Genomic DNA, 27455 nt, shown 5'->3' with positions numbered 1-27455 from the left:
TTTTCTATATCTGAGAATATTCTTGGTATTTTGATTGCTGTTGCATTGAATCTGTAAATTACTTTGGTAGCATGGAAATTTTGATATTGATTCTTCTAATATATGAACATGGAAGGTTTTTCCATTTTTTTGTGTGTGTCATCTTCTATTTAATGCTTTGTAATTTTCATCATAGAGATCTTTGCCGCAATGGCCAGAGCTGTGCCTATCCGAAACCAGGAGCTTCTTCCGGGTCTCTCACAAGGGTGCAGGGGCTCAAGGACTTGGGCCATCCTCTACTGCTTTCCCAGGCCATAGCAGAGAGATGGACTGGAAGTGGAGCAACCGGGGCTCGAATTGGCAGCCATATGGGATGCCAGCATAGCAGGTGGTGGCTTTACCTTCCCCGCCACAATGCCTGCTCGGATCTTAGTTCTTTCTCAGTTATGGCATTGTCTGTGTATACAAAAGCTATTGATTTTTGAGTGTTGATTTTTATATTCTGCTGCTTTACCAAACTTTTATAAGAGTTCCAGTAGTCTCTTGGTGGAGTCTTTTGGGTCCCTTATGTAGAATCATGTCATCTGCAAATAGAATAGTTTGATTTCCTCATTCCCAATTTGTATCCCTTTGATTTCTTTTTCTTGCCTAGTGGCTCCATCTAAATCTTCCAGGACTATATTCAATAGCAATGGTAAGAGTGGGCATCCTTGTCTGGTTCTGGTTCTCAGTGGGAATGCTTCCAAATTTTTCCCATTCAGTAGGATGCTGGCCATGGGTTTGTCATAAATTGCCTTGATTGTGTTGAAGAATGTTCCTTCTATACCCAGTTTGCTTAAAGTTTTCATCATGAAAGGGTGTTGTATTTTATCAAATGCTTTTTTTGCATCTGTTGAGATGACCATTCGGCTTCTGTTCTTCAGTTTGTTTATGTGCTATATCACATTGATTTGGGAATGTTGAACCATGCCTGCATTCTAGGAATAAATTTCACTTGGTCCAGGTGAATGATCTTTCTGATGTGTTGTTATAGTCAACTGGCTAGTATTTTGTTGAGGATTTTTGCATCTGTGTTCATTAGGGAAATTGATTTGTACTTCTTTTCCTCTATTGTATGTTTTTCAGGTTTAGGAATTTAGGTGATGCTGGCTTCACAGAAGGAGTTTGGGAGGATTCCCTCCCTTTCAATTGGTTGAATAGCTTGAGAAGAATTGGAGGTGGTTCTTCTTTAAATGTCTACTAGAATTCAGGAGTGAAGCCATCCGATCCTGGGCTTTTCTTTGTTGGGGGAGGGGGTCTTTATTACTGATCAGTTTCTTTTTTGGTTATGGGTCTGCTTAGGTTTTCTGTCTTCATGGCTCATGTTTGGTAGGTTGTATGTGTCCAGGAATCTATCCATTTCTTCTAGGTTTCCCTTTTTGTTGGCATACAGCTCTTCGTAGTAATTTCTGATGTTTCTTTTTATTTCTGTGATAGCTGTTATGTTTCCTTTTTCATCTTTAATTTTATTGATTTGGGTTTTCTCTCCCCTTTTTTTTTTTTGGTGAATTGGGCCAGTGGTTTGTCAATTTTGTATATTTTTTCAGAAAACCAGTTTTTTGTTTCACCGATTTTTTTGGTATCTTTTTGTTTCAGTTTTGTTTATTCCTCTCTAATTTTAATTATTTCTTTTCTTCTACTAGCTTTGGATTTGCTTTGCTGTTGTTTTTCTAGGTCCTGGAGATGCATTTATTTGGTGCCTTTCCAGTTTCTTAATGTATGCACCAACTGCCATAAACTTTCCTCTTAACACTGCTTTTACTGTATCCCATAATTTTTTTAAAGATTTATTTATTTATTTGAAAGTCAGAGCTACAGAGAGAGAAGGAGAGGCAGAGAGAGAGAAAGGTTGGTCCTCCATCTGCTGGTTCACTCCTCAATTGGTTGCAACAGGCAGAGCTGTGCCAATCCGAAGCCAGGAGCCAGGAGCCTGGAGCCTCTTCTGGGTCTCCCTTAGGGGCCTAAGGACTTGGGCCATCTTTCAGTGCTTTCCCAGGCCATAGCAGAGAGCTGGATTGGAAGTAGAGCAGCTGGGTCTTGAACTGGTGCCCATGTGGGATGTTGGCACTGCAGACGGCAGCCCAACCTGTTATGCCGCAGCACCGGCCCCTCCCATAAGTTTTGATGTGTTGTATTATCTTCATTTGTTTCCAGAAATTTTTTTATTTCTCTTTTGATTTCTTCAGTGACCCGCTGTTCATTCAGGAGCATGTGTTCAGTCTCCATGTGTTTGTATATATTATAGAGATTCCTGAGTTGTTGATTTCCAACTTCATTGCATTGTTATCCAATAAGATACATGGTATGATTTAGGTTTTTTTGAATTTGCAGAGACTTGCTTTATTTCCTGCATATGATTGATCCTAGAGAAAGTTCCACGCGCTAGTTAGAAGAATGTGTATTCTGCAGCTGTAGGATGGAAAGTTCTGCAGATATCTGTTACGTCCATTTGGTCTATAGTGTCAGTTAACTTTCCTTGCTGGTTTTCTGTCTGGTTGATCTGTTCATTGCTGAAAGTTAGGTATTGAAGTTTCCCATTACTGTTGTACTGGAGTCTGTCTCCCTTTAGATCTATTAACACTTTTTTTGAAATAGTCAAATGCCCTGTATTTAGGTGTATATTCACTTGTTCTAGTCACATCTTGTTGAATTGATCCCTTAATCATTACACAGTGCCCTTCTTTGTCTCTTAACAAAAAGTCTGTTTTGTCTGATATTAGGATGATTATGCCAACTCTTTTTTGGTTTTTGTTAGCATGGAATATCTTTTTCCATCCTTTCCCTTTCAGTCTGTGGATGTCTTTGTTGTTGAGGTATGTTTCTTGTAGGCAGCAGGCAGATGGTTTTTTTTTTTTTTTTTTTTTTTTTTTGACAGGCAGAGTGGACAGTGAGAGAGAAAGACAGAGAAAGGTCTTCCTTTTGCCGTTGGTTCACCCTCCAATGGCTGCCACGGCCGGCGTGCTGCGGCCAGCGCACCGCGCCGATCTGATGGCAGGAGCCAGGTACTTCTCCTGGTCTCCCATGGGGTGCAGGGCCCTAGGACTTGGGCCATCCTCCACTGCACTCCCGGGCCACAGCAGAGAGCTGGCCTGGAAGAGGGGCAACCGGGACAGAATCCGGCGCCCTGACTAGAACCCGGCGCCCTGACTAGAACCCGGTGTGCCGGCGCTGCAAGGCGGAGGATTAGCCTAGTGAGCTGCGGCGCCGGCCGGGTTTGTTTGTTTTTTTTTTTTTTTTTTTTTTTTTTTTTTTTTTTTTGACAGGCAGAGTGGACAGTGAGAGAGAGAGAGACAGAGACAAAGGTCTTCCTTTTGCCGTTGGTTCACCCTCCAGTGGCCGCCACGGCCGGCGCGCTGCGGCCGGCGCACCGCGCTGATCCAATGGCAGGAGCCAGGTGCTTTTCCTGGTCTCCCATGGGGTGCAGGGCCCAAGCACCTGGGCCATCCTCCACTGCACTCCCTGGCCACAGCAGAGGGCTGGCCTGGAAGAGGGGCAACCGGGACAGAATCCGGCGCCCCGACCGGGACTAGAACCTGGTGTGCTGGCGCCGCTAGGCGGAGGATTAGCCTAGTGAGCCGCGGCGCCGGCCCGGGTTTTGTTTTTTTAATCCATTCAGCCAGTCTGTATCTTTTAACTGGAGAGTTGAGGCCATTAACATTGAAGGTGAGTATTGATAAGTATCTGATATGTCTTGGCCTTGTCATTTTTCCATAAATATTCCTATATTTACTTTGGATTTCCTTTGTACTCTTACTGGGAAATTTTCTGCTTTCACCTTTTTTATTAGGAATGACCATGTTTCTGTGTTTCTATGTGTAACACATCCTTAAACATCTTTTGTAAGGCTAGATGAGTGGTAACAAATTCTTTCAATTTCTGTTTGCTATGGAGGGTCTTTATGTCACTTTCATTCATAAATGAGAGCTTTGTAGGTTACAGTATTCTAGGTTGACAGTTTTTTTCTCCTAAGACTTGGAATGTATCTCGCCATTTTCTCCTAGCATGTAGGGTTTCTGAAAAGAGGTCAGCTGTGTGTCTAACTGGACATCTTCTGAAAGTAATCTGGCATTTCTCTTTTGCATATTTTAGAATCTTTTCTTTCTGTTTTACTGTGGAAAGTTTGACTACATTGTGTCGTGAGGATCTTTTCTGCTTGTATCTATTAGGAGTTCCATGTGCTTCCTGTACTCAGATAGCCCTTTCTGTATCCAAGTTGGTGAAGTTTTCTGTAATTATTACACTAAAAAGGCCTTCTAATCCATTCTGTCTTTCCATGACTTCAGGAATTCCTATGACCCGTATATTGGGTCGTTTGATAGTATCCCACATATCTTCAAGATGGTTTTCTTATTTCTTTTCCTTTTTTTTTTTTTTGTCGATTGTAAAATTTCCAGAGATTTGTCTTTTTTTTTTTTTTTAACCTTTTAAAGATTTATTTTATTTATTTGAAAGAGTTACAGAGAGAGCTAGAGACTTCAAGAGAGGTCTTCCATCCGCTGGTTCACTCCCCAGATGGCCACAATGGCCAGTACTGAGTTGAATCAAAGCCAAGGAACCGGGAGCTTCCACTGGGTACCGCACATGGCTGCAGGGGCCCAAGGTATTGGGCCATCCTCTACTGCTTTCCCAGGCCATAGCAGAGAGCCGAATCAGAAGTGGAGCAACCAGAACTTGAAAAGGCACCCATATGGGATGCCAGCACTGCAGGCCAGTTCTTTATCCTGCTGTGCCACAGCGCCAGTACAAAAATATATCTTCTAATTTGGATATTTTTTCTTACGCCTCACCGAGTGTGTTTTTTTTTTTTTTTTTAAGATTTTATTTATTTATTTGATAGAGTTACAGACAGTGAGAAGGAGAGACAGAGAGAAAGATCTTGCTTCCATTGGTTCACTCCCCAAATGGCCGCAATGGCCAGAGCTACGCCAATCCAAAGCCAGGAGCCAGGTGCTTCTTCCTGGTCTGCCACGCAGGTGCAGGGGCCCAAGCACTTGGGCTGTCTTCTGCTGCTTTCCCAGGCCACAGCAGAGAGCTGGACTGGAAGAGGAACAGTCATAACTAAAACTGGTGCCCACATAGGATGCTGGCGCCACAGGTGGAGGATTAACCTACTGCGCCATGGCGCCAGCCCCTGAGTGTGTTAAGGCTTTCAACTGCATTTTTTATTTGTTCTATTGAATTCTTCATTTCTAATATTTCATTTTTTTAAAAAAGATTTACTTATTTGAGAGGCAGAGTTACAGAGTGGGGTCTTTCATCTGCTGGTTCCTTCCCCAAGTGGCTGCAATAGCCAGGTCTGGGCCAGGCCAAAGGCAGGAGTTTCTTTCGGGTCTCCCACGTGGGTGCAGGGGCCCAGCCACTTGGGCTGTCATCCACTGCATTCCCAGGCCATTAGCAGGGAGCTGGATTGGAAGTGAAGCAGCCGGGACTCGAACTGGTACCCATATGGGATTCTGTTGCCGCAGGTGGAGGGGTTTAACCTTCTATAACACAGCGCTGGCCCCCAATATTTCATTTTAATTTTTTTAAAACCTTAATTTCTTGGGAGAAATTTTTATTCATGTTATGTATGAATTTCTTTAGTTCAGGGATTTGCTTCTGATTACTTCTGAGTAATCCTATGATTGTTTTTGAATTAGTTTCTGGCATTTCTTCAGTCTCTTCGGCTTCACATTCTAGTATTGAAGTGTTGTGTTCTTTGGAGGCGTAATGTTGTCTTTATTCTTGTTTCTTGAATTGCTGTGTTTATTATTGGGCATTTTTGAGATACTTGCCCCCCCCCCCCCATGATGGCTTTTTATCTTTGGGCTATATTTATGTGGCTTAGTGAAGTGTCCAGTCTTAGTGTATAACCAGAGGCATGTGCTGGATGTTGTCAGGGAGCTCTGTTCAATACTGCAGGGTGAGGGGTGTCCAAGGTAGGTGACACCCAAGTTGGGTGTGGTAAATTTTTTTTTTCCATCAGAGGGGAGGTTTGTTCTGCTCTGTTGCTATATTCTCACTGGCCTCCTCTCAGGAGACCAGTGCCTAGGCGCTAGTCCTAGTGGGTATAGTATTGATTTGGGTTGCTACAAGAACCACACAAAAGAAACGTGCAGTCCTTGGTATTAGAAGGGGTCCCACAGTAGTAACCCTCACCAGGGAATCAGGGAGCCCCAAGCCTGTGGAGCCGCCCACAGTGACTGCCCAACGTCCCAGCCACACACTGCACCCTCCCACTTAGCCACAGTGATTTCATAGTCAGGTAAACAGGCTCCAGTCGTCAGCTCCTAGTTCCCTGTCAGTTCTCCCAGCCAGAAGTAGCTGTTCTTAATGCTGTGTGTGGGTGTGTGTGGGTGTGGGTGTTCATGTTCATGTATGTGTCCATTGAGCTGCTCTTTTCTCCTTGAACTTTGTGTTAATTTATTGGGGATAAGGTAGAGTCCTGCAGAAGATTTTTACTAACTACTGTCAGAAACCATTGATACGTTAATTCAGAATCACAATATACAGGATTCTTGGCTTGAGGATTTTTGAGCCTTGTAGGTATTTGATGTAACTTTAAGATATGAAGCTCTTTGAGCCTGTCTTGTGATTAGTAACTCTCAGTAGAGACTTTGTTTTATAGTTCAAGCCATCCTTTAGACAGACAGTTTCCCTTTATGATGATGATGAAGTTGTTTTAGTTTATTAGCCTTACACTGAAGGAATAGCCCGGGGTGGTTTGCTGTTAGACTGTCCACCCTTGGTAGCTCTGGGCTTTGCTATAATCCTTCTGCCATGAGATAATGAAAAGTGAATCCCCAGAGTCACCTGGCTGGGCAGATGTACTCAAGGTGAAAGTCACTCTTGGTTTCCACCTCCATTAAGGATTTTGGCCAGAAGTCCTCACTTTCATGATAATTCATACAAATATTTATGAAGGTATTTTCTATTATTTGCAGTTGTTTACAGCAGCAGTATCAATAAAGGCTCTTTGTTAGTCATTCTGCTGGAAATAAAAGTTTAATAGTATTTTCAAGTCCTAAAATCTTACTGTTTAAAGTGTTCTGAGTCAATATACTTATTTTTACAATTTTTACAAATTATCATTGTCATTTAGCCATTGGATACCAATAATTTATCTTTCTACCACATGCTGCTGATTTCCAGTGAAGAAGATGGATGAATAGATGGGAGGTGTGGAGCAGTAGTACTTCTAAAAGCAAGAAATAAGTAAATACCCTTCTTTCAGATTCTATTTTGCTTTATGTTCCTTTATAGCCGTGTGATAGAGTTCCTTCTGAATTCAAAGTGGACTACCTAGTGAGGAAGCCGTGGGCTACCTGTATGGGCAAGTTTTGTTTCCTGGAGGTGCTTTTGCAAGAATCAGTTTTCATTCATATATTTTCCAAGTAGTGGATGTTTTAAGGTATACACCAACACTTTTTGAATTGCAGTCAACCATGTGATTGAAGAATAGTGTAATGATTAAAGAATAAATAACTCCAGCTATGTGACTCCTCTGGTAGTGTTTTGAAATTAGCATTGACTTTTTTTAGATTTAACAATTTAAATAATTTTAATTGTTAAATAGTAAATGACATGTAGTCATTTAAGGTATTATTACTAATAAAATGTCAAGATTCCTTCTTGGGAGAGACCAAATATCAAAAGGGAAAAAAGGAACCCTCAATAATCTTATCTGGCATCTTTGGTGCAAGAGAATTTGGGGAAATTTTATTTCTAAACTAATGTATGTATTGTGACTTTAAAAATTTTTATATTATTTCTAATTAGGTTCAGGGCTTCTGGAAATCTTGTAATCACTCGTGAGATTGATGTGGCAAAAAATCAATCCTTTTGGTTCATCAACAAAAAATCTACAACCCAAAAAATAGTAGAAGAGCAAGTTGCAGCCTTGAATATCCAAGTGGGCAATCTTTGCCAGTTCTTACCTCAGGTATGATTGAAATAAGATGGGGAAATTACAGTTTTTTTAATGCTATAAAAGAGTATAATTATAATGCCATATAAGATATAAATACTGGTCAAGGGATATGGTTATTATCTAAGTTAAACACAACAACCCTCTTTGAAAAAATATAATGCATATCTTTATCTGAAAGGCAGACAGAAAGAGCGAGCTCCTATTTGCTTATTCATTCCACAGATGCCCACAAGGTCTGGGTGCAGAGGCATAGCCAGTAATAGGGAACTCAGTCCAGGTAGCCCACATGGATGCCACTAACTTGCTGCTTGGGCCATCACTGCTGCTTGCCAGGGTTTGCTTTAGCAGGAAGCTGAAAACAGGAGCCACAGCTGAGTTTTGAACCTAGGTACACCCAGGTGGAATGTTGTCTTAAATACCAGGCCAAGTGCCTACTGCTGAACTTGGCACTCTTAAAATATACTTACTAAATTTGTAGTAATCTAGAAAATTCTAATTAAGAGTCTAAAATTGTGTTATTTTCCATTATAGAGAGTGGCTTGGATAATTATGTGTTTCCATCTATAAACACTTAAAATTTTATTATTAGGTTTTAACTAATGTATTTACATAAAATACTGATACACTAAAATTTGTAATCTATACATAAGCTTTCTAAAATTGTGTGTTCTAATTTGTTAATTAAAAACAAAAAATCTTGAAAATACATTTAAGATGATAGGTCAGAGACTTTAAAATGTCTTTGAATATTTCTATTAACTACATTATAGTTTTTCTCTAGAAACAAAATAATGACTTGATTAAATATATTCTAATTAAATAAAAGTATAAAGCTTGGTAGTATTGCCAGAGTAGAAGTTTGAAACTACTTTTTTTATTTAAAAAACTTCAAATGCTCAGTCTGTTGTGTGATAGTGTTCATTTCAGTCCAGGGATGTGTGTTATTTTTTCTTGTATTCCAAAACTATTTATTATATGTATATATACATTTCAACCTATAAATATTTACATAGATAAATTTTAAAGTAAAAAGATGACAGTTAATATGCTTGATTTATATGAAGAGTGACATCTCAGTTTTTTTAAATGAGTATATGGTCATGAGTGAAATACGTTTAAAGATATTTATAAGTAATAACGGTTGCTGATACTAATTTTTATGCTCTAGGACAAAGTTGGAGAATTTGCTAAACTCAGCAAAATTGAACTCCTTGAAGCTACTGAGAAGTCAATTGGTCCTCCAGAAATGCACAGGTATCACTGTGAGCTCAAAAACTTCAGAGAAAAAGAAAAACAACTAGAGGTATTCATAATTATGTAATTCATTTCTCTTGTCTCTTATTACTTTTTATGTTTCAAATGTGGAAAAGTGAGTAATCGTTCCATACATTGATAATATTCATGTTTGTGATTTTTTTTTTCACCCAGGATTGTATTGCTAACAACATTTACAGTGACAAAAATGTGAGAATAAATGAATTTTAGTAAATATATGTTATCAGTTGAGTTTTTAAAAAGCCAATAATAGTATGATTTTCCTCTCAGGAAGTTATAGTGTTGTTCATTCATTGATTAAATCTCTACTAAACACCTTGTGCCAGGCATTGTGTAAGGCTTTGGAAAAAACAACATGTGTGGCTAATTCTCTGTTTTGCTAGTTTTCTCATGGAAGTTTTTCTGTGGCACGAGAGGAACTAGCTAATAGTGTTAAATTTTTTATTTTCACCTTTAATAAACATACATATATACAAATACATACACATGTGTCCTTTTATAGAATACCATTTGATTTGTAAAGATTTTATTTTTGTGGATCTTTTTCTATGTCCCAGCAACTGAAATGAATTCAACAAATCTTTATGGTAAGAAATCTGATAAACAGATGCCTTCTCTTAAGTGTAAATAGTTTTACTTGACAATTTCTATTATTATTGTTGTGATTATTATTATTATACTTCCTCTGAGTCAGTGACCAAAGAAGTTGTTTGGAGCTCTTTATAATTTTATTTTATACCACTTCTGATGCTCTGATTCTTTTACCCTTCCCTACATCCAATAATCTAACACTCCCACTTGAAACACTTACCTAAACTACCACCATCTACTGGAAGAAGACCAGCATGCATCTGTAGTTCTGAGGATGTGTTTGTATTTGCTGATTCACATTGTAAAGGCTGTACATTTTAGCTTTTCTTTATCTCATTTCTAAGTCCTTAGTTCAGAGGTGTGTATAACATTATGACACTTCTTCATTTGTATATTACTTGCACAGTTATATTGAGCTTTTACCCATATTAAGTGATTTGCTTCTGCCCTGGGAGTGGATGGGACACATACCTTTTACCTTTAGTTAAGAGGAATCCTAGCTCAAATGTGATAGGGCATCCTCATAGTCACATGACTGATAATACATTATAATGCCTAGTCTACAACCTGGGTGTGAATGTGACTTCTACTCAGTCTTTAAGAACCCTAGTGGAATTCTTTATTGTGAAGTTTTACTAGAATTGATTATTTTTCCTTGTTAAAAGATTTGACCAATTGTCTTTCTCTTCAGCTAAACTAATGACTCACCAAATATTTACTTTAGACTTCTTGCAAAGAGAAGACTGAGTATCTAGAGAAGATGATTCAGAGGAATGAAAGATACAAACAAGATGTGGAAAGATTTTATGAACGAAAGCGCCATTTAGATTTAATTGAGATGCTTGAAGCAAAACGGCCCTGGGTGGTAAGTATTAAATTATTAGAGGTGAAGATAGGTACTTTTTTTAAGAGGCATAGTGGTTACAAAGATTGCACAAATTACTACGTAATGAAATTAGATGCCTTGGTATTAATATTGGTATTGGTGCTTCCTCCTGGTCTCCCATGTGGGTGCAGGGCCCAAGCACTTGGGCCATCCTCCACTGCCTTCCTGGGCCACAGCAGAGAGCTGGACTAGAAAAGGAGCAACTGGGACAGAATCCAGCGCCCCAACTGGGACTAGAACCCGGGGTGCCGGCGCCACAGGCAGAGGATTAACCAAGTGAGCTGCGGCACTGGCCTAAATGCATTACTTTGTAATAGGTGAAACAAAAAAAGAACATTTTATGATTAATTGTTCTGAAGTTAAATGGGAATAATTGTCATTAGATTTTAAAACTAGTGGTAGGGCCAGCGCTTGTGGCATAGCAGGTAAAAGCGCAGACATCCCATTTGGGTGCTGGTTTGTGTCCTGGCAATTCTGCTTCTGATCCATCTCCATGCTAATTTGACCCTGGGAAAGTAGTGTCAGATGGCTCATGTACTTGGGTCCCTGCACCAATGTGGGAGATCTGGAAGAAGCTCTGGTTCTTGGCTTTGGCCTGGCCCAGTGCTAGCTGTTACAGCCATCTTGGGGAGTGAACCAGCAGATGGAAGATCTCTCTCAGTTTCTCCCTGTCTCCCTCCTTCCCTCCCTCTCCCTCTCCCTCTCCCCTCTGTCTCTCTCTGTCTCTCTCTCTCTCTCTCTGTCTCTCTAACTATGCCTTTCAGATATATAAAGGAATCTTTAAAAAAGAAAAGGAAAATAACTGTGTGGCTACCTTCATGGCATTCTCACCTCCTTTCTCCTTTTTACTCTATTATACATATTATTTTCTTAACTGTTCTTCATTCTGTTAATTTTCGTATGCTGTGTTACTGCTGCACTTATTTTGACCAGTTTTTTACTTGAAAGGCAGAGTGACAGAGAGGGAATGGGATACAAAGACCTTCCATTAGCTGGTTCATTTCCGCAATGGTTCTAACAGCCAGAGCTGGACCAGGCCTATGCCAGAAGCCAGGAACTCCTCCAGTCTCCCATGTGGATGGCAGGGACTCAAGTACTTAAGCCATCATCTGGTGCTTCCACATTAGCAGAAAGCGGAATCAAAAGCAGAGTAGCTGGGGCTCAAGATGTTGGCGTTGTGAGTGCCTGTTGTGCCACTACCTCTTAGCTTCGTTTCGCAAATTTTAATTGGTTTTTGTGATATGACAAGAAGAATCATTTCCACTCAGCGAGCTGTACCCTTTTTGTTTTCCTTTTGTTCTCTATTTTTTTTTCAATTTTGCCTTTTATTACTGAGTTTCTCTTTTTTTTTTTTTAAGATTTTATTTATTTATTTGAAAGTCAGAGTTACACAGAGAGAGGAGAGGCAGAGAGAGAGAGGTCTTCCATCTCTGGTTCACTCCCCAATTGGCCGCAATGCCTGGAGCTGAGCTGATCAGGAGCCAGGAGCTTCTTCCAGGTCTCCCACGTGGGTGCAGGGACCCAAAGACTTGGGCCATCTTTTACTGCTTGGGCCATCTTCCACTGCTTTCCCAGGCCACAGCAGAGAGTTGGATTGGAAGTGGAGCAGCCGGGTGTCGAACTGGCGCCCCTATGGGATGCCGGCGCTTAAGGCCAGGGCGTTAATCTGATGCGCCACAGCACCGGCCCCTCTTACTGAGTTTCTTATGCTTCTTTAAACATCCCTATATCCTTTCCTTACTGAGATAATAGAAGAAAATCTAATTTTAATAGCAATTAGGATGTAATTTTCAGAAGCAAACCGAAGTGGGAAGGTCTGGTCTAGTGATAGAGATAAATGCTGCTGTTGCTATTTACTGTTTCTGAAGTTTCTACTGAGGATAAATTTTATACCAGTTATCCTGTCAGTCTTATCATTTGGTTTATGCCTGTACCTTGATTTTAGTATATGTGTTAGTTAAGTTTTATTTAATTATTTGCAAGGAATATGAAAATGTTCGTCAGGAATATGAAGAAGTGAAACAAGCTCGTGATCGAGTGAAGGAAGAGGTCAGAAAACTTAAAGAAGGGCAGATTCCTATGACACGTCGAATGGAAGAAATTGAAAAGCAGCGTCATGTTTTGGAGGCTCAGATCAAAGAAAAGGTACTTTTATGAATCTATTTTGGATTATCTGAATTTTATTTTAGCAAATATAAAAATATTTAACAGCTCTTTCAAAATATTTTCTGAGGCTTCCTTGTAGCTTTTATTCTTATATTCATTAACTAACTTAAGGTTTTTAACTATTGCTGTAGGGTTCAAGGACCTAATGTTGGAGGATTGCTACTTTATAGAAATTCCCAGATGCCAAAAGAGAAAAATGAAATGGGATTGTTTTAATTACAAGTGTAGTCCGTATTATTCCTAAAAATATGCTGAGTGCCTTTTATAAATTTATTACCTCTGCTTTGCAATTACACACCCTTTGGAGGAGGATGCTACAGAATATCTGTTATTTTTCAGAATAGATAATATAGTAGAGTATTTCTTATGTTTTCAAAACTTAATTTAAAAAAGTGATCGTGGCTTTTAATCCTTAAGGGGCTTTGATTTGGGGTTGAATACTCTTTTGAGAATGTCTTAAATCCTTGCTTCAGGGACACAGTAGTGCCCACTCACCTGTGAAGGAGGATTTCCATGACCTGGATGCTTGAAACCGTGGGGTGCAGTAAACCCCGTGTACTCTGTTTTTCACTTGAAAGAAGCACTTTACTACTTCTCTGTGGCATATGTGAAGTGTTAGCAACACAACTTTTTTTTGTTTGTTTGTTTTATTTATTTGAAAGTGTTACAGAGAGAGGTAGAGACACAGAGAGAGAGGTCTTCCATCTGCTAGTTCACTCCCCAGATGGCCACAACGGCTGGAGCTGTGCCGATCCGAAGCCAGGAGCTTCTTCCAGGTCTCCCATGCGGGTGCAGGGCTCAAGGACTTGGGCCATCTTCTACTGCTTTCCCAGGCCATAGCAGAGAGCTGGATTGGAAGAGGAGCAGCCGGGACTAGAACTGTCACCAATATGGGATGCTGGCGCTTCAGGCCAGGGCATTAATCTGCTGCATCACAGCGCTGGCCCCAAGCATAACAACTTTTATATTTTGGGGCTGTTATTAAGCGCAGCAAGGATTCCTTGAACATAAGCACTGCCATCATCAGTCTAATGACCAAGCCAGCTACAGCATGAGTATGTTAGGCAAAGGAAGCGCGATTTTGCCTTGCTATTCATGACACAATGCACTTTAAAACTTATTATTTCTGGAGTGTTTTTTAATTTATATTTCAAAAATATTTATTTGAGAGGCAGGGTTACAGAGAGAGAGGAAGAGGCACACACACACAGACAGCATCTTCTGGTTTATCCCCCAAATGGATATAATGCCTGGGGTTGGGCCATACCAAAGCCTCAGGAGCCTGAAACTCCTTCCAGATCTCCCAGTGAGTGGCAAGGGCTCAAGCATTTGGGACATCTTTCTCTGCTTTCCCAGGTGTATTGTCAGGGAGATGGATCTGAAATAGAGCAGTTGGGACTCAAACCAGCACTCCTATGGGGTATTGGCTCAACGTGCTGCACCAGAACACCAGCCCCAACTTTTGGAGTTTCCCATGTGGTATTGATGGACAATGGTTGACCTCAGGCAACTGAAATCAGAAAAAGTAAAACCACAGATAAGGGTGACTGCAGTAATGCATTGTAAGCAGCCACAGTTTTGTTTTCACAGATGTCATGATATTAACACCTTCCTAAGAACTTTGGATATAAATTTATCAGTTTTCTCAAATAAGTAGAGTACTTTGTAATTAGACCAATGGAATTCATGTTATATGAAGGTTCATTTTATGAAACCAGAAAACCATTTTCACTGTATTCATGATAGATCTGGCCACTGTGCTCAGTGATTGTAAAGGGAGAATTTCAACCTGGCATTGTTATTAGAAAAAAAATTAGTATAAAACTTGATTTCCTTTACTGGAAGATCATATCATTGTATATTGCAAACTTTCTAGTATTTTCTTTATAGTCATCTTGTCTTTCTCTTTTTTTAAAAATTGTATTTTATTCTCATGAAATGCTACTGTAAGTTGTTACTGATTTTAAGATTTCTAATTGGTGTGGACCATTCAGTATACAAATATGAGTAATATAAATTCTAAAATTTGTTAGAAAAGCAGTTATATGGAACTCTAGCAGAGGAAAGGAATTAGTAGTTTTTACTTTGCTGCTATCATGTCGCAAAAGCACCACTATATCTTAATTTGAAAGATTAATCATTAAACAGGTGAGGATTTGGGGACTTGATTGGATCTGATTTTTAGAAATGGATTACTGTTAATCACTTTACATGTTAGCACAAGAGGGGATAATGGATACTATCTAGGCAAGTCCCCTCATTTAATAGTTAAGAATACTAAATTCCAGAGGTAACAAAGGATGTAGTTTTAAGTCATTTTCTAGTTAATAGTGGTTGGTTGTAGCTAAATTATGTATTTGTAATATATTTTTCTGATTCTTGAGTTTTCTGTTACTGCTAAACTATTACTTGTATATTAAGGGGGAAAAAGTATATAGTGGGTTCCATATCATTAATTTAAACCTTTTGTTTTGCTTGTCCCTAATGGAAGCATGGCTATTAAGGTATTGTCTGATGTCCATGAGCCTGTTTTGTTTATGTGAAAGTCTAGTAGCCTAAAATATTTTGTAATTGTTTTTCTGAGGAAGTGATTATTGATTGTAAAGTATCATGTTTATACCAGGCTATATTTAAAAAATTTATTGGCACTCACAGCCATGCAACAGGTCAAAATGGTTAACTTTAGTTAGTGTTCATGCTATTCTTGTCCCTTTTGTTACTTCTGTTCCAGCAGAATGCATTTTCCAACTCTTGTATGTAGGTATTTTTTTTTTTTTTTAAACATTCTAGTCAGGGAGATTATGAGTGTTAACAGGGCACAGGTTTTGGGTTCGCAAAGATCTATATTTTAAATACCCGCTCTCCCATTTAGTAACTGCCTGGTCTTGAGCAAGTTATTTAATCTCATTGAGCTTTTCTTTCCTCTTTAGTAAGATAAGGATGATAGTAGTGATTTTCATCTTACAAATTAGTCTTTATTATTTAAGACATCTTTACTTAGCCAGCCTTAGTGTTTAGCTTATAATCACTCAGTAAATACTAGTTTCCCTTTATAGGAAAAAAGAATCAACTCCTTGACTGGGGATCCACTGCAGGTTCAGTAATTTACCAGCAAGACTCACAGCTAAGATTTATTACATCAAAAAGTTACAAAGCAGAATCAATAAGCGGGAAATGTGCTAGGACAAAGACCTGAGGAAGCCAGGCACAAGGGTGCAGAGGTGCTTTCCCAGTGAAGTCACACAGATTGTGAATTCCTCCACCATCAAATTGTTACACCACTTCTGCTGTGCTGTCATTACACAAGGTTTTCATGGGGATTAAACATCTTTGCATTCTGACAGCACAAACTAAAATTCCAGACTCCGGGAAGGAAACCAAGTGTTCAGATTCAGTCGCATTGGTTATACAAGCAGGTATCGTGAGCCACTCCTTTAAGATAGGAAATGTTGAAAACATTCCCAAAATGCAGTTTCCCAGAAGACAGCCAAGGCCCAGCCTTGTAAGGTAGCCTTTCTAAGAAGAGGACTCTCAAGCCTGCAGTGTTAATTCTTTTCTATTCAGCTGTGTTCTATACTATGCTTGGATTACATATTTTATGTTTTATTGATGTGTGATATGTGTTAAAATCTGTATTAGAACCCCATATTTGAAACAAGACCTGATTTTGGATATTAGAAGTTTTTTTTTAGTTTTTTATTTTAAAGCTATACATGTGGGTGTCTTGTTCCCTTTGAGTTTAGTTTTCTTTGGGTATACAAAAGCAGTAATATCTCTTGACAATCCTGTAGTACTGTATTCAGGATCATATAAAATAACATGGGAAAGTTAAATTTGAGCAAATAAACATACACATGCATACTACATTAAACCATTTTTAAATACCAATAAGATAGCTGTAGGTATTTTTGATAATTATGAATTTGGTTGAAATAAATTATGGAAAAATAACTGTTGTGTATTAATTTACAAAACAGTATTTAAATGGATAAGGCCGCCTGACTGTTTTACTAATTTTTCTCTCTCTGCTTCAATCTTACAGGCAACAGATATTAAGGAAACATCTCAAAAATGCAAACAAAAGCAAGATATTATAGAAAGGAAAGATAAACATGTAAGATTTCAAACTGAAATTTTTATAAAATTTATTTGCCCTAACTTTTGTTTTCAGGTCTGGATTATGGAACAAATTCTTATTTGGGAATTTTTAAAGATGCTCTGCTATCTAATAATTTACCTTCATTTTTGAGATAAACTACAATTTGAAAGTATAGTACTTGCACAGAGGACATTTGGAGAAAAATTTCTCAAAACTGCTAAAAAATACACATTGTGATCTTTGTAGCTGAGTGGCGATGGGTGTTTAATAAAAGAGTAGTGGATTTAGTTATTTTAATGGCTGATATTAAATTCTGGGGCCTTTATTCTTGTTATAGATTTTTTAAAACACAAGTTAGACCTTTCATCCCAAGAAATTCTTCTAGAAAATGCATGTGTACTTTTATGCTTGACAGAAATTGAGTTCACACTTAAACTATGAACCTTTTCATCTTGAATACAGTGTTATTGATCTACTTGTTGTAATCTTGATTTATAGCTCTACTGTCTAGAAATAAAGACAGTTAAATGATAAAACTTTAGCTTATTGCAGGTAGTTTATTGATAAAGGAAATCTTGTTAAATTTAGATTTTAGTCTGTACTTATCAGAGTTTAACACTTAAGGGGATGGACTTTTTGTTTCAACAAGATGAACTTCAGAAAACACCCGTGTGATAAAAGATTGTCAAGATTTCAATGGGTCATGTCTCTGTTCCTTTACTGTTTCCTCAGCTTTGTCTTGTAACTCCTGAATTGAATTTCGACATTGTTGTATTTATTAATTTCCAAAAAACATTTCCTTGCTTTCTAATTAATACTGATTTGTAGTGTTCTGTTGTTTCTTTTTTTTTTTTTTTTTTTGAGGGTTTTTATTTAATGAATACAAATTTCATGTGTACTTCTTTTAGGGATATATTGTTTCTTCCTCCCATTCCTGCCTACCCACCCCCACTCCCATCCCACCTCCTACTCCCTCTCCCATTCCATTTTCCATTAAGATTCATTTTTAATTGACTGTATATACAGAAGACCAACTCTATACTAAGTAGAGATTTCAACTATTTGCACCCACACAGACACACAAACTATAAAGTACAGTTTGAAGACAAGTTTTACTGTTAATTCTTATAGTACATCTCATTAAGGACAGAGGTCCAACATGGGAGCAAGTGCACAGTGACTCCTGTTGTTGATTTAACAGCTGACACTTATTTATGACATCAGTGATCACCCGAAGCTCTTGACATGAGCTGCCAAGACTATGGAAACCTTTTGAGTCCAGAAACTTTCGGTTTTTAGACAGGGCCATATTCAACGTGGAAGTTCTCTCCTCCCTTCAGAGAAAAGTACATTCTCCTGTGACGGCCCCTTCTTTCCACTGGGATCTCATTCAGAGATCTTTCATGCAGAACCGTTTTTGCTTCTTTGTCTTGGCTTTCCATGCCTGGAATGCTCTCATTGTATTTTCAGTCAGATCCAAATGCCTTAGGGGCTGATTCTGAGGTCAAAGTGCTATTTAGGATGTTTGTCATTCTCTGAGTCTGCCGTGTGGACTGCTTCCCATGTTGGAACTTTCTTTCCTTTATAATTCTATCTGTTTTTATTACCAGGCACTTGGTCTTATTTATGTGATTCCTTTGACTTATGGTTCTATCTATATGATCAATTGCATGCTTAATATGTTATCACTTTATCACATAAGATGGGATTAGTGCCATCCAGCTAAGTGAGATTTGGAGTCCCATGGCAAGTTTTTAGCTTCACCCTTTGGGGTAGGTTTGTGGGAATGTGTGCTGACCTGTACAGCTCCTCCCTGTCTGATTCCCACTCTTACTTTCAACTGGGATCTATTTTCAATTGACTTAATACATCTATGATTAATTCTGTGTTAAGCAAGGAGTTCAACCAATAGTATTAAGTAGTGAAAAAAAGAGTAAAAATAAATAAGTAAGTAAAATGAAGTGATAAACTATTCCTGGACAGTCAAGACAAGGGCAATTCAAGACATGGGCAATTCAGAAACACTGTTTTTCATAGTGTCAGTTTCACTTCTACAGGTTTTCTTGTAGGTGCTTTGTTAGTTGTCACAGATCAGGGAGAACATACGATATTTGTCCCTTTGGGACTGGCTTATTTCACTAAGTATGGTATTTTCCAGATTCATCAATTTAGCTGTAAATGATTGATTACATTTTTTTTAACTGCTATGTAGAATTCCATAGAGTACATATCCCACAGTTTCTTTCTCCAGTCTTCCCTTGATGGGCATTTAGGTTGATTCCATGTCTTGGCTATTGTGAATTGAACTGCATTAGACATGGAGGTACAGATGACTCTTATTTGCTGATTTCATTTCCTTTGGATACATTCCTAGGAGTGGGATGGCTGTGCTGTATGGTAGAACTAGATTCAGATTTTTGGGGTATTTCCAAACTGTCTTCCATCATGGCTTTACAAGTTTGCCTTCCCACCAACAGTGGATTATGGTATCTTTTTCCCCACATCCTTACCAGCATTTGTTTGTTTATTTCTGTATGAAAGCCATTTTAACTGGGGTGAGGTGAAACCTCACTGTGGTACTGATTTGCATCTCCCTGATGGCTAGTGATCCTGAGCATTTTTCATGTGTCTGTAGGCCATTTGGATTTCCTTTTTTGAGAAATGTCTATTTAAGTCCTTTGCCCACTTCTTGAATGGGTTGTTTACTATTCTTGAGGTTTTTTGATCACTTTGTATATTCTGGTTATTAATCTTTTATCAGTTGCATGGTTTGCAAATAATTTTTCCCATTCTGTTGGTTTCTTTACTTTCCTGACTGTTTCTTTTGTTGTACAGAAGCTTCTCAGTTTGATGTAGTCCCATTTGTTAATCTTGGTTTTTACTGCCTGTGCCTCTGGGTTTTTTCCAGGAACTCTGCCTAGGCTGATGCCTTACAGGGTTTCCCCAATGCTCTCTAGTAATTTGATAGTATTAGGTTGTAGATTTAGGTCTTTAATCCATTTTAAATGGATTTTTGTGTAAGGTGTAAGGTAGGGGTCTTCTTCATACTTCTGCATTTGGACATCCAGGTTCCCAGCACCATTTGTTGAATAGACTGTCCTTGCTCCAGGGAATGGTTTTAGCTCCTTGGTCAAATATAAGTTGGTTGTAGATGGTTGGGTTGATCTCTGGTGTTTCTGTTCTGTTCCATTGGTCTCTCCATCTGTTTTTGTACCAGTACCAGGCTGTTTTGATTATAACTGCCTTGTAGTATGTCTTGAAATCTGGTATTGTTTTGCTTCTGGCTTTATTTTTGTTGTATAAGATTGCTTTAGCTATCTGAGGCCTCTTGTGTTTCCAAATGAATTTCAGCATCATTTTTTCTAGATCTGAGAAGAATTTCTTTGGTATTTTGATTGGTATTGCATTTAATCTGTAAATTATTTTTGGAAGAATGGACATTTTAATGATATTGATTGTTCTGGTCCATGAACATGGAAGTTTTTTCCCTTTTTTATGTCTTCTATTTCTTTCTTTAGAGTTTTATAATTCTTGTCATAGAGATCTTTGACCTTCTTGGTTAAATTTATTCCAAGATACTTAATTTTTTTGTAGCTGTTGTGAGTGGCATTGATCTTAGAAGTTCTTTATCAGCCATGGCATTATCTGTGTATAAAAAGGCTGTTCTTTTTTGCGTGTTGATTTTATATCCTGCTATTTTACTAAACTCTTTTATGAGTTCTAGTAGTTTCCTAGTGGAGTCTTTTTGTTCCCATATATATATATAATCATATCATCTGCAAATAAGGATAGTTTGACTTTATCCTTACTGATCTGAATCCCTTTGATTTCTTTTTCTTGCCTGATGGCTCTGGCTAAAAACTTCCAGATCTATATTGAATAGCAATGGAGAGAGTGGGCATCCTTGTCTGGTTCCAGATCTCAGTTTTTCCCCATTTAATAGAATGCTGGCTGTGGGTTTGTCATAAATTGTCTGAATTATGTTGAGGAATGTTCCTTCTAGACCAAACTTGCTTAGAGTTTTCATTATTAAAGAGTGTTGTATTTTATCAAATGCTTTCTCTGCATCTATTTGAGATAATCATATGGTTTTTGTGTCTTTGATTTGTTAATGTGGTGTATCACATTGATTTGCGAATGTTGAACCACCCCTGCATACCAGGGATAAATCCCACTTGGTCTGGGTCACTGATCTTCCTGATGTGTTGCTGAATGCGATTGGCCAGAATTTTGTTGAGGAATTTTGTGTCTGTTTATAAGGGAACTTGGTCTATAGTTTTCTTTCTCTGTTGCATCTTTTCCAGATTTAGGAATTAAGGTGATGCTGGCTTCAGAAAAGGCATTTGGGAGGATTCCCTCCCTTTGAATTGTTTTAAATAGTTTGAGAAGAATTGAAGTTAGTTCTTTTTTAAATGTTTGGTAGAATTCAGTAGTGAAGCCATCCGGTGTCCTGGGCTTTTTTTCGTTTGGAGGGCCCTTATTACTGACTCAATTTCTGTCTTAGTTATGGGTTTGTTTATGTTTTCTATGTCTTCATGGCTCAGATAGGTTGTGTGTGTCCAGGAATCTATCCATTTCTTCTAGGTTTCCCAGTTTGTTGGTATATAGCTGTTTGTAGTAATTTCTGATGATTTTATTTATTTCTGTGATGTCTGTTGTTACATTTCCTTTTTCATCTCCAATTTTATTGATTTGGGTCTCTCTCCTTTTTTTGGTTAGTTGGGCCAATGGTATGTCAGTTGTGTTTATTTTTTCAAAAAGCAGCTCTTTGTTTTGCTCATCATTTGTATTGTTTTTATTCAGTTTTGTTGATTTCTTCTCTAATTTTAATTATTTATTTTCTTCTATTAGTTTTGCGTTTGGTTTGCTGTTAGATCCTTGAGATGCATTGATAGCTCATTTATTTGGTGCCTTTACAATTTCTTGATGTAGGCACTTATTGCTATAAACTTTCCTCTTAACCCTGCTTTTGCTGTGTCCCCTAAGTTTTGATTTGTTGTGTTGTCATCTTCATTTGTTTCAAGAAAGTTTGTTATTTCTGTTTTGATTTCTTCTATGGCCCACTGTTCATTCAGGAGCATGTCGTTCCATCTGCATGTGTTTGCATATGCTCTAGAGATTCCTGAGTTGCTGATTTCTGGCTTCATTCCATTGTGGGCTGAGAAGATGCACGGTCTGATTTTGATTTTTTTGAATTTGCTAAGACTTGCTTTATGGCCTAGTATATGGTCAGTCCTAGAGAAAGTTCTATGCACTGCTGAGAAAAATGTATATTCTGCAACTGTAGGATGAAAAGTTCTGTAGATATCTGTTAGGTCCATTTGGTCTGTAGTGTTGATTAAATCTGCTGTTTCCTTGTTGGTTTTCTATCTGGTTGATCTGTCCATTGCTGAAAGTGAATTATTATTTTTTTAACTTTTATTTAATATAAATTTCCAAAGTACAGCTTATGGATTACAGTGGCTTCCCCCTCCCCATAACTTCCCTCCCACCCGCAACTCTCCCCTCTCCCACTCCCTCTCCCATTCCATTTGCATCAAGATTCATTTTCAATTATCTTTATATACAGAAGATTAATTTAGTATATATTAAGTAAAGATTTCAATAGTTTGCACCCACACAGAAACACAAAGTGAAAAATACTGTTTGAGTACTAGTTATAGCATTTATTCACATTGTACAACACATTAAGGACAGAGATCTTACATGAGGAATAAGTGCACAGTGACTCCTGTTGTTGACTTAACAAACTGACACTCTTGTTTATGGCGTCAGTAATCACCCTAGGCTCTTGTCATGAGTTGCCAAGGTTATGGAAGCCTTTTGAGTTCGCTGGCTCCAATCTTATTTAGACAAAGTCATAGTTAAAGTGGAAGTTCTCTCCTCCCTTGAGAGAAAGGTACCTCCTTCTTTGATGGCCCATTCTGAAAGTGGATTATTGAAGTCCCCCAATACTATTGTATTGGAGTCTACATCTCCCTTTAAATCTCTTAACCTTTCTTTTAAATAGTCAGGTGCCCTGTAATAAGGTGCATATACATTTATAATAGTTACATCTTCCTGTTGAATTGAGCCCTTAATCGTTATTTAGTGCCCTTCTTTGTCTCTTAACAGTTTTTGTGTTAAGTCTATCTTGTCTGATATTAAGATGGCTACACCAGCTCTGTTTTGGTTTCTGTTGGCATGGAATATCTTTTTCTATCTTTTCACTTTCAGTCTGCATGCATCTTTGTTGGTAGATGTGTTTCTTATAGGCAGAAAATAGGTTTTGTTTTTTAATCCATTCAGCAAATCTGTGCCTTTTAACTGGAGATTTGAGGCCATTTACATTCAGTGTGACTATTGATAAGTAATGACTTTGCCCCACCATTTTCCAAAGATATTCCTAATTTATACTTGGAATTTCCTTTGATCTTTTACTGAGAGATTTTCTTCCTTTATCTTCTTTCATATTGATGCTCATGTTTCTGTATTTTTGTGTGCAACACATCCTTAAGCATCTTTTGCAGGGCTGGATGGGTGGTGATAAATTCTTTCAATTTCTGTTTGTTATGGAAGATCTTTATTTCACCTTCATTCACAAATGAGAACTTTTCAGGGTACAATATTCTGGGATGACAGTTTTTTTTTCTCTTAGGACTTGGACTATATCTTGTCATTCTTTTCAGGCCTGCAGGGTTTCTGGTAAGTCTGCCATGAGTCTAATTGGAGATCTTCTGAAAGTAACCTGGAACTTCTCTTGCACATTTTAGAATCTTCTCTTTATGTTTCACTGTGGTGAATTTGATTACAGTGTGTCGTGGCAAGAATCTTTTCTGGTATGTTTATTGGGAGTTCTGTGTGCTTCCTGTACTTGGATGTCCCTTTCTTTCTCCCAGCCTGGGAAGTTTTCTGCTAATATTTCATTAAAAAGGCCTTCTAATCCTTTCTCTTTCTCCATGCCTTCATGGGAGAAATTTTCTTTCACGTCCTGCATGGGTTTCCGTACTTTGTGTGTTTGCTTTTGTTTACTTCTGCGTAATCTTATGATCAATATTTTGAGTTCCATTTCTTGCATTTCTTTTATCTCATCATCTTCACAATCTAGTATTGAAGTGTCATGGTCTTTTGGGAGCGTCATGTTAGCGACCATTGGGCTGCTTTGCAAGTTTTCAGATCAGTGTCAGAGAACAACCTCTTGCTACAACTTTGCTTTGGCACCTAGTGATTTTCAGTATCTTGGTAGTCTCTGAGGGAGTACAAAGCTTATATGCTGTATATATTATGTGAAATTTCTTACTCCTTTTTCATGGATTTGGATTTCATCATGTTCTTACTGATTCTTAATTATTTACTTATCTTCTGTGACATGCCTATATATTCTTCCAAGTATCTAGCTAGCACTGTGGCTGCTGTCAGCCTTCTTCCTTTGAATGTTGCTAATTTTTCATGACAGATAAGTATCTTAATTTTTTCTAACTTATTTTCTTTTCTCTACGCTTGATATAGGAGAAAAGATTTTGGCTTAAATTCAGTTCATTATCTTGATACTGCCAAAGCTGGATCTTTAGAAAGGAATAATTGATACCACTCCAGATTTCCAACATAAGGAATAGGGTGAAACAGGACATGATGCAGGTGTTAAGCTTTCATTTTACAAAGAGAAAGAGGGTAATGAGAAACTGCCGTCAGGGTGCTTTAAGTGATACCATTCATCAAAAAAATGTGTTCTTTAGACAGACACAGATAGGCATTAAAATATAAGAGTTTAAGGATATGAAGATTATAAATGATTTTTACTGGTTTATGAGAGTGTGCTTTCTCTATTTTTTTGTAATGAATTATTTTATGATTTTCATAATCGGGAAGGGAATTTGGAAAGAAGACCAGCTAATAAACAGATTATATGATGTGTTTATCTTTTAATACGAATTTCTGGTTGTAAAATGTAAATTGGGTGTGAAAATATATATTTGTGTGGATGTATATCTTAAAAATCTTAATTCTGTCTTAGGTAGACTCATTTAGATTAAAAGACTTTTAACATCAGGTGGCAAATTAGATAGCTGGCTTTTTAAAAGTTTTTTATCTTACATATAAGTTAAGAAATTTGAGCATATAGATGCATGATTAAACTCTCATGATATTAAGTTGAAATGCTGATGCAGGATAATTTTGTTGAAAGGAAATAGTTTATTTCAGCCTAAAATTAGTAATTATATCATCATCATTTGTATTATTTATTGAAACTATTGTGTATTTTACCACATGGATTTTTTTTTTTTTTTTTTTTTTTTTGACAGGCAGAGTGGACAGTGAGAGAGAGAGACAGAGAAAGGTCTTCCTTTGCTGTTGGTTCACCCTCCAATGGCCGCTGCGGCCGGCGCACCGCACTGATCCGATGGCAGGAGCCAGGTACTTATCCTGGTCTCCCATGGGGTGCAGGGCCCAAGCACTTGGGCCATCCTCCACTGCACTCCCTGGCCACAGCAGAGAGCTGGCCTGGAAAAGGGCAACCGGGACAGAATCTGGCGCCCCGACCGGGACTAGAACCTGGTGTGCTGGCGCCGCAAGGCGGAGGATTAGCCTAGTGAGCCGCGGCGCCGGCCTACCACATGGATTTTAATTTCAGTCTTAAGGCATGTAGTATGTACTTCCTCTAAATATTTAGAAATATGTTTAGCCTTATAAAGTCTTGTTTATTGAAATAATGAGTACTAATTGTATGCCAAGCACTACCCTAGGTATTTGAGGTATATTAATAACTAAGTAGAATAAATATACAGTCTGGTAAGACTATCTGATAATCTTCTAGTCTTACTTCCAGCCAGGTACCTTTTTGTAAGAAAAATACCCCAATCTAAGATTTGTTTTTATTTGTGAAACTGTATTACTATGTAATACTTATAAACCAGGCAGAAAAAAAGCAGTCTCAAGTACTAATGTACTTTTGTTTTACTAGATTGAGGAACTTCAGCAGGCTTTAATAGTAAAACAAAACGAAGAGCATGACCGACAGAGGAGAATAAGTAATACTCGCAAAATGATAGAGGATTTGCAAAATGAACTGAAGACCGCTGAAAATTGTGAAAATCTTCAGCCCCAGATTGATGCCATTACAAATGATCTTAGGCGAGTTCAAGATGAAAAGGCATTATGTGAAGGCGAGATCATTGATAAGCGAAGAGAGAGGGAAACTCTAGAAAAGGAGAAAAAGAGTAAGTTTTTTTAAAGTCAAAGTGAAGTGTTTGTAAAATGGAGAATTTTCTTGGTGGGCTCTCTTCTTCTGATCATCATTCTTTAAACTGTTCAGGTGTTGTTGAGGAAACTTAGCTCAATTCTAACTCTGTAACCTTAATTGCCAGTAGCCTCTGTGTATCAGCTACTGGCTGACCATTGTCTAATTTCAGAGTCGGGCAATTGATTTAAATTCTCTCATTGTGCTCAGGTTTGTTTTCTGTACAGAGTCGTGTACTCTTACTCATATCAGGCTTAAGCTATTCGTTCATAACCATCATATTCTTTTCTGTAGATAGATTATATATAAATAGTGCTGTAGCATTATTTGGATAGAGGTCTTATGTTCTGTCTGATCAATAATATATGCCAGAGATGAATTTCAGCAGAACCTAGTTGTATGTGTTTATCAAAGTATAGTACATGTGTATGTTTTTTAAAAGAACTAGTGGGTTTTTTAAAATGGGGGTGGTATAACCCCTTTCCTACCTCCAGACCCTCTCAAGAGTAACTCCCTGCAACTCTGCTAGCAGTTTTCTGTAATAGTCCTTCCTTATATGTATGTATGTATATTATATATAAATTATATATACATATTAATTATATATTAATAGCTATTCCACTATAGGTTGGTTAATTAATTTGAGACATCATCTTTTGGTATTTAATCACTCTGGATGAATATTTCAGCTCATAACTTTTTTTCCTATTATAATTTCTCAAATGTGATTATTATATTATTGATTTGGATGGAGGTTATGTGGTACAGTGGTTAGGACACTGCTTAGAATGCCCATATCATGTATTAGAGTGCTTGGGTTTGAGTCCTGGCTCTGTTTTTGATTCCTGGCTTTGCTTTCAGTTCCAGCTTCTTACTAATGAACACCCTGGAAGGTAGCCAGTGATGGTGAGTTCCTGTTCTTTGTGTGGGAGATCTGAATTGCATTCCAGGTTCCTGGCTTGAACTTGGCCAAACCCTGGCTGTTGTGGCATTTAGAAAGTGAACCAGTGAATGGAAGACCCGGTCTCTGTTTCTCTCTCTATGACTTTCAAGTAATATAAAAGTAAATTTTTAAAGATTAATTATTATTAGAGTATATTCATATCTTTTCTTTATTGTCACCTAACAGTTGCCAATATTGCTTGACTGCGTACTTCATTAGCTGAAAATACTAGTCTTCATATCGTTGCTTTTCTTTTTCTTCCCATATCATATTTGTAATTCTTTCAGCTGTACTCTGATTTTTGTATTTTCAAGACTAAAAACGAATTCTTTTGGGAATCATAACTAATTT

At 37.9% G+C, this 27455-nt stretch overlaps 1 protein-coding gene across 7 annotated transcripts in view; it reads left to right on the top strand.

The window, feature by feature from the left end:
- SMC5 (structural maintenance of chromosomes 5) overlaps positions 1 to 27455 on the top strand; it is a 106903-nt gene that overhangs the window by 20917 nt on the left and 58531 nt on the right. For 4 of the 7 annotated variants that reach the window (XM_017341738.4, XM_008256276.5, XM_002708237.6 and 1 more), the window contains 6 exons: positions 7777 to 7939; positions 9096 to 9230; positions 10518 to 10658; positions 12663 to 12824; positions 16888 to 16959; positions 25886 to 26141. In XM_017341738.4, coding sequence (XP_017197227.1) covers positions 7777 to 7939; positions 9096 to 9230; positions 10518 to 10658; positions 12663 to 12824; positions 16888 to 16959; positions 25886 to 26141 — 929 coding nt within the window. Of the gene's footprint in view, positions 1 to 7099; positions 7213 to 7776; positions 7940 to 9095; positions 9231 to 10517; positions 10659 to 12662; positions 12825 to 16887; positions 16960 to 25885; positions 26142 to 27455 lie in introns of those variants that run through there. The other 3 variants (XM_089336843.1, XM_089336848.1, XM_089336852.1) reach the window with 2 other exon arrangements.

Source organism: Oryctolagus cuniculus, chromosome 1 (assembly GCF_051225735.1).
Source record: "Oryctolagus cuniculus isolate XC-2025 breed Fujian yellow rabbit chromosome 1, ASM5122573v1, whole genome shotgun sequence".
NCBI lineage: Eukaryota > Metazoa > Chordata > Mammalia > Lagomorpha > Leporidae > Oryctolagus > Oryctolagus cuniculus.
Note: the sequence above shows the minus strand (reverse complement) of the source record. Positions and strands in the feature narration are given on the sequence as shown.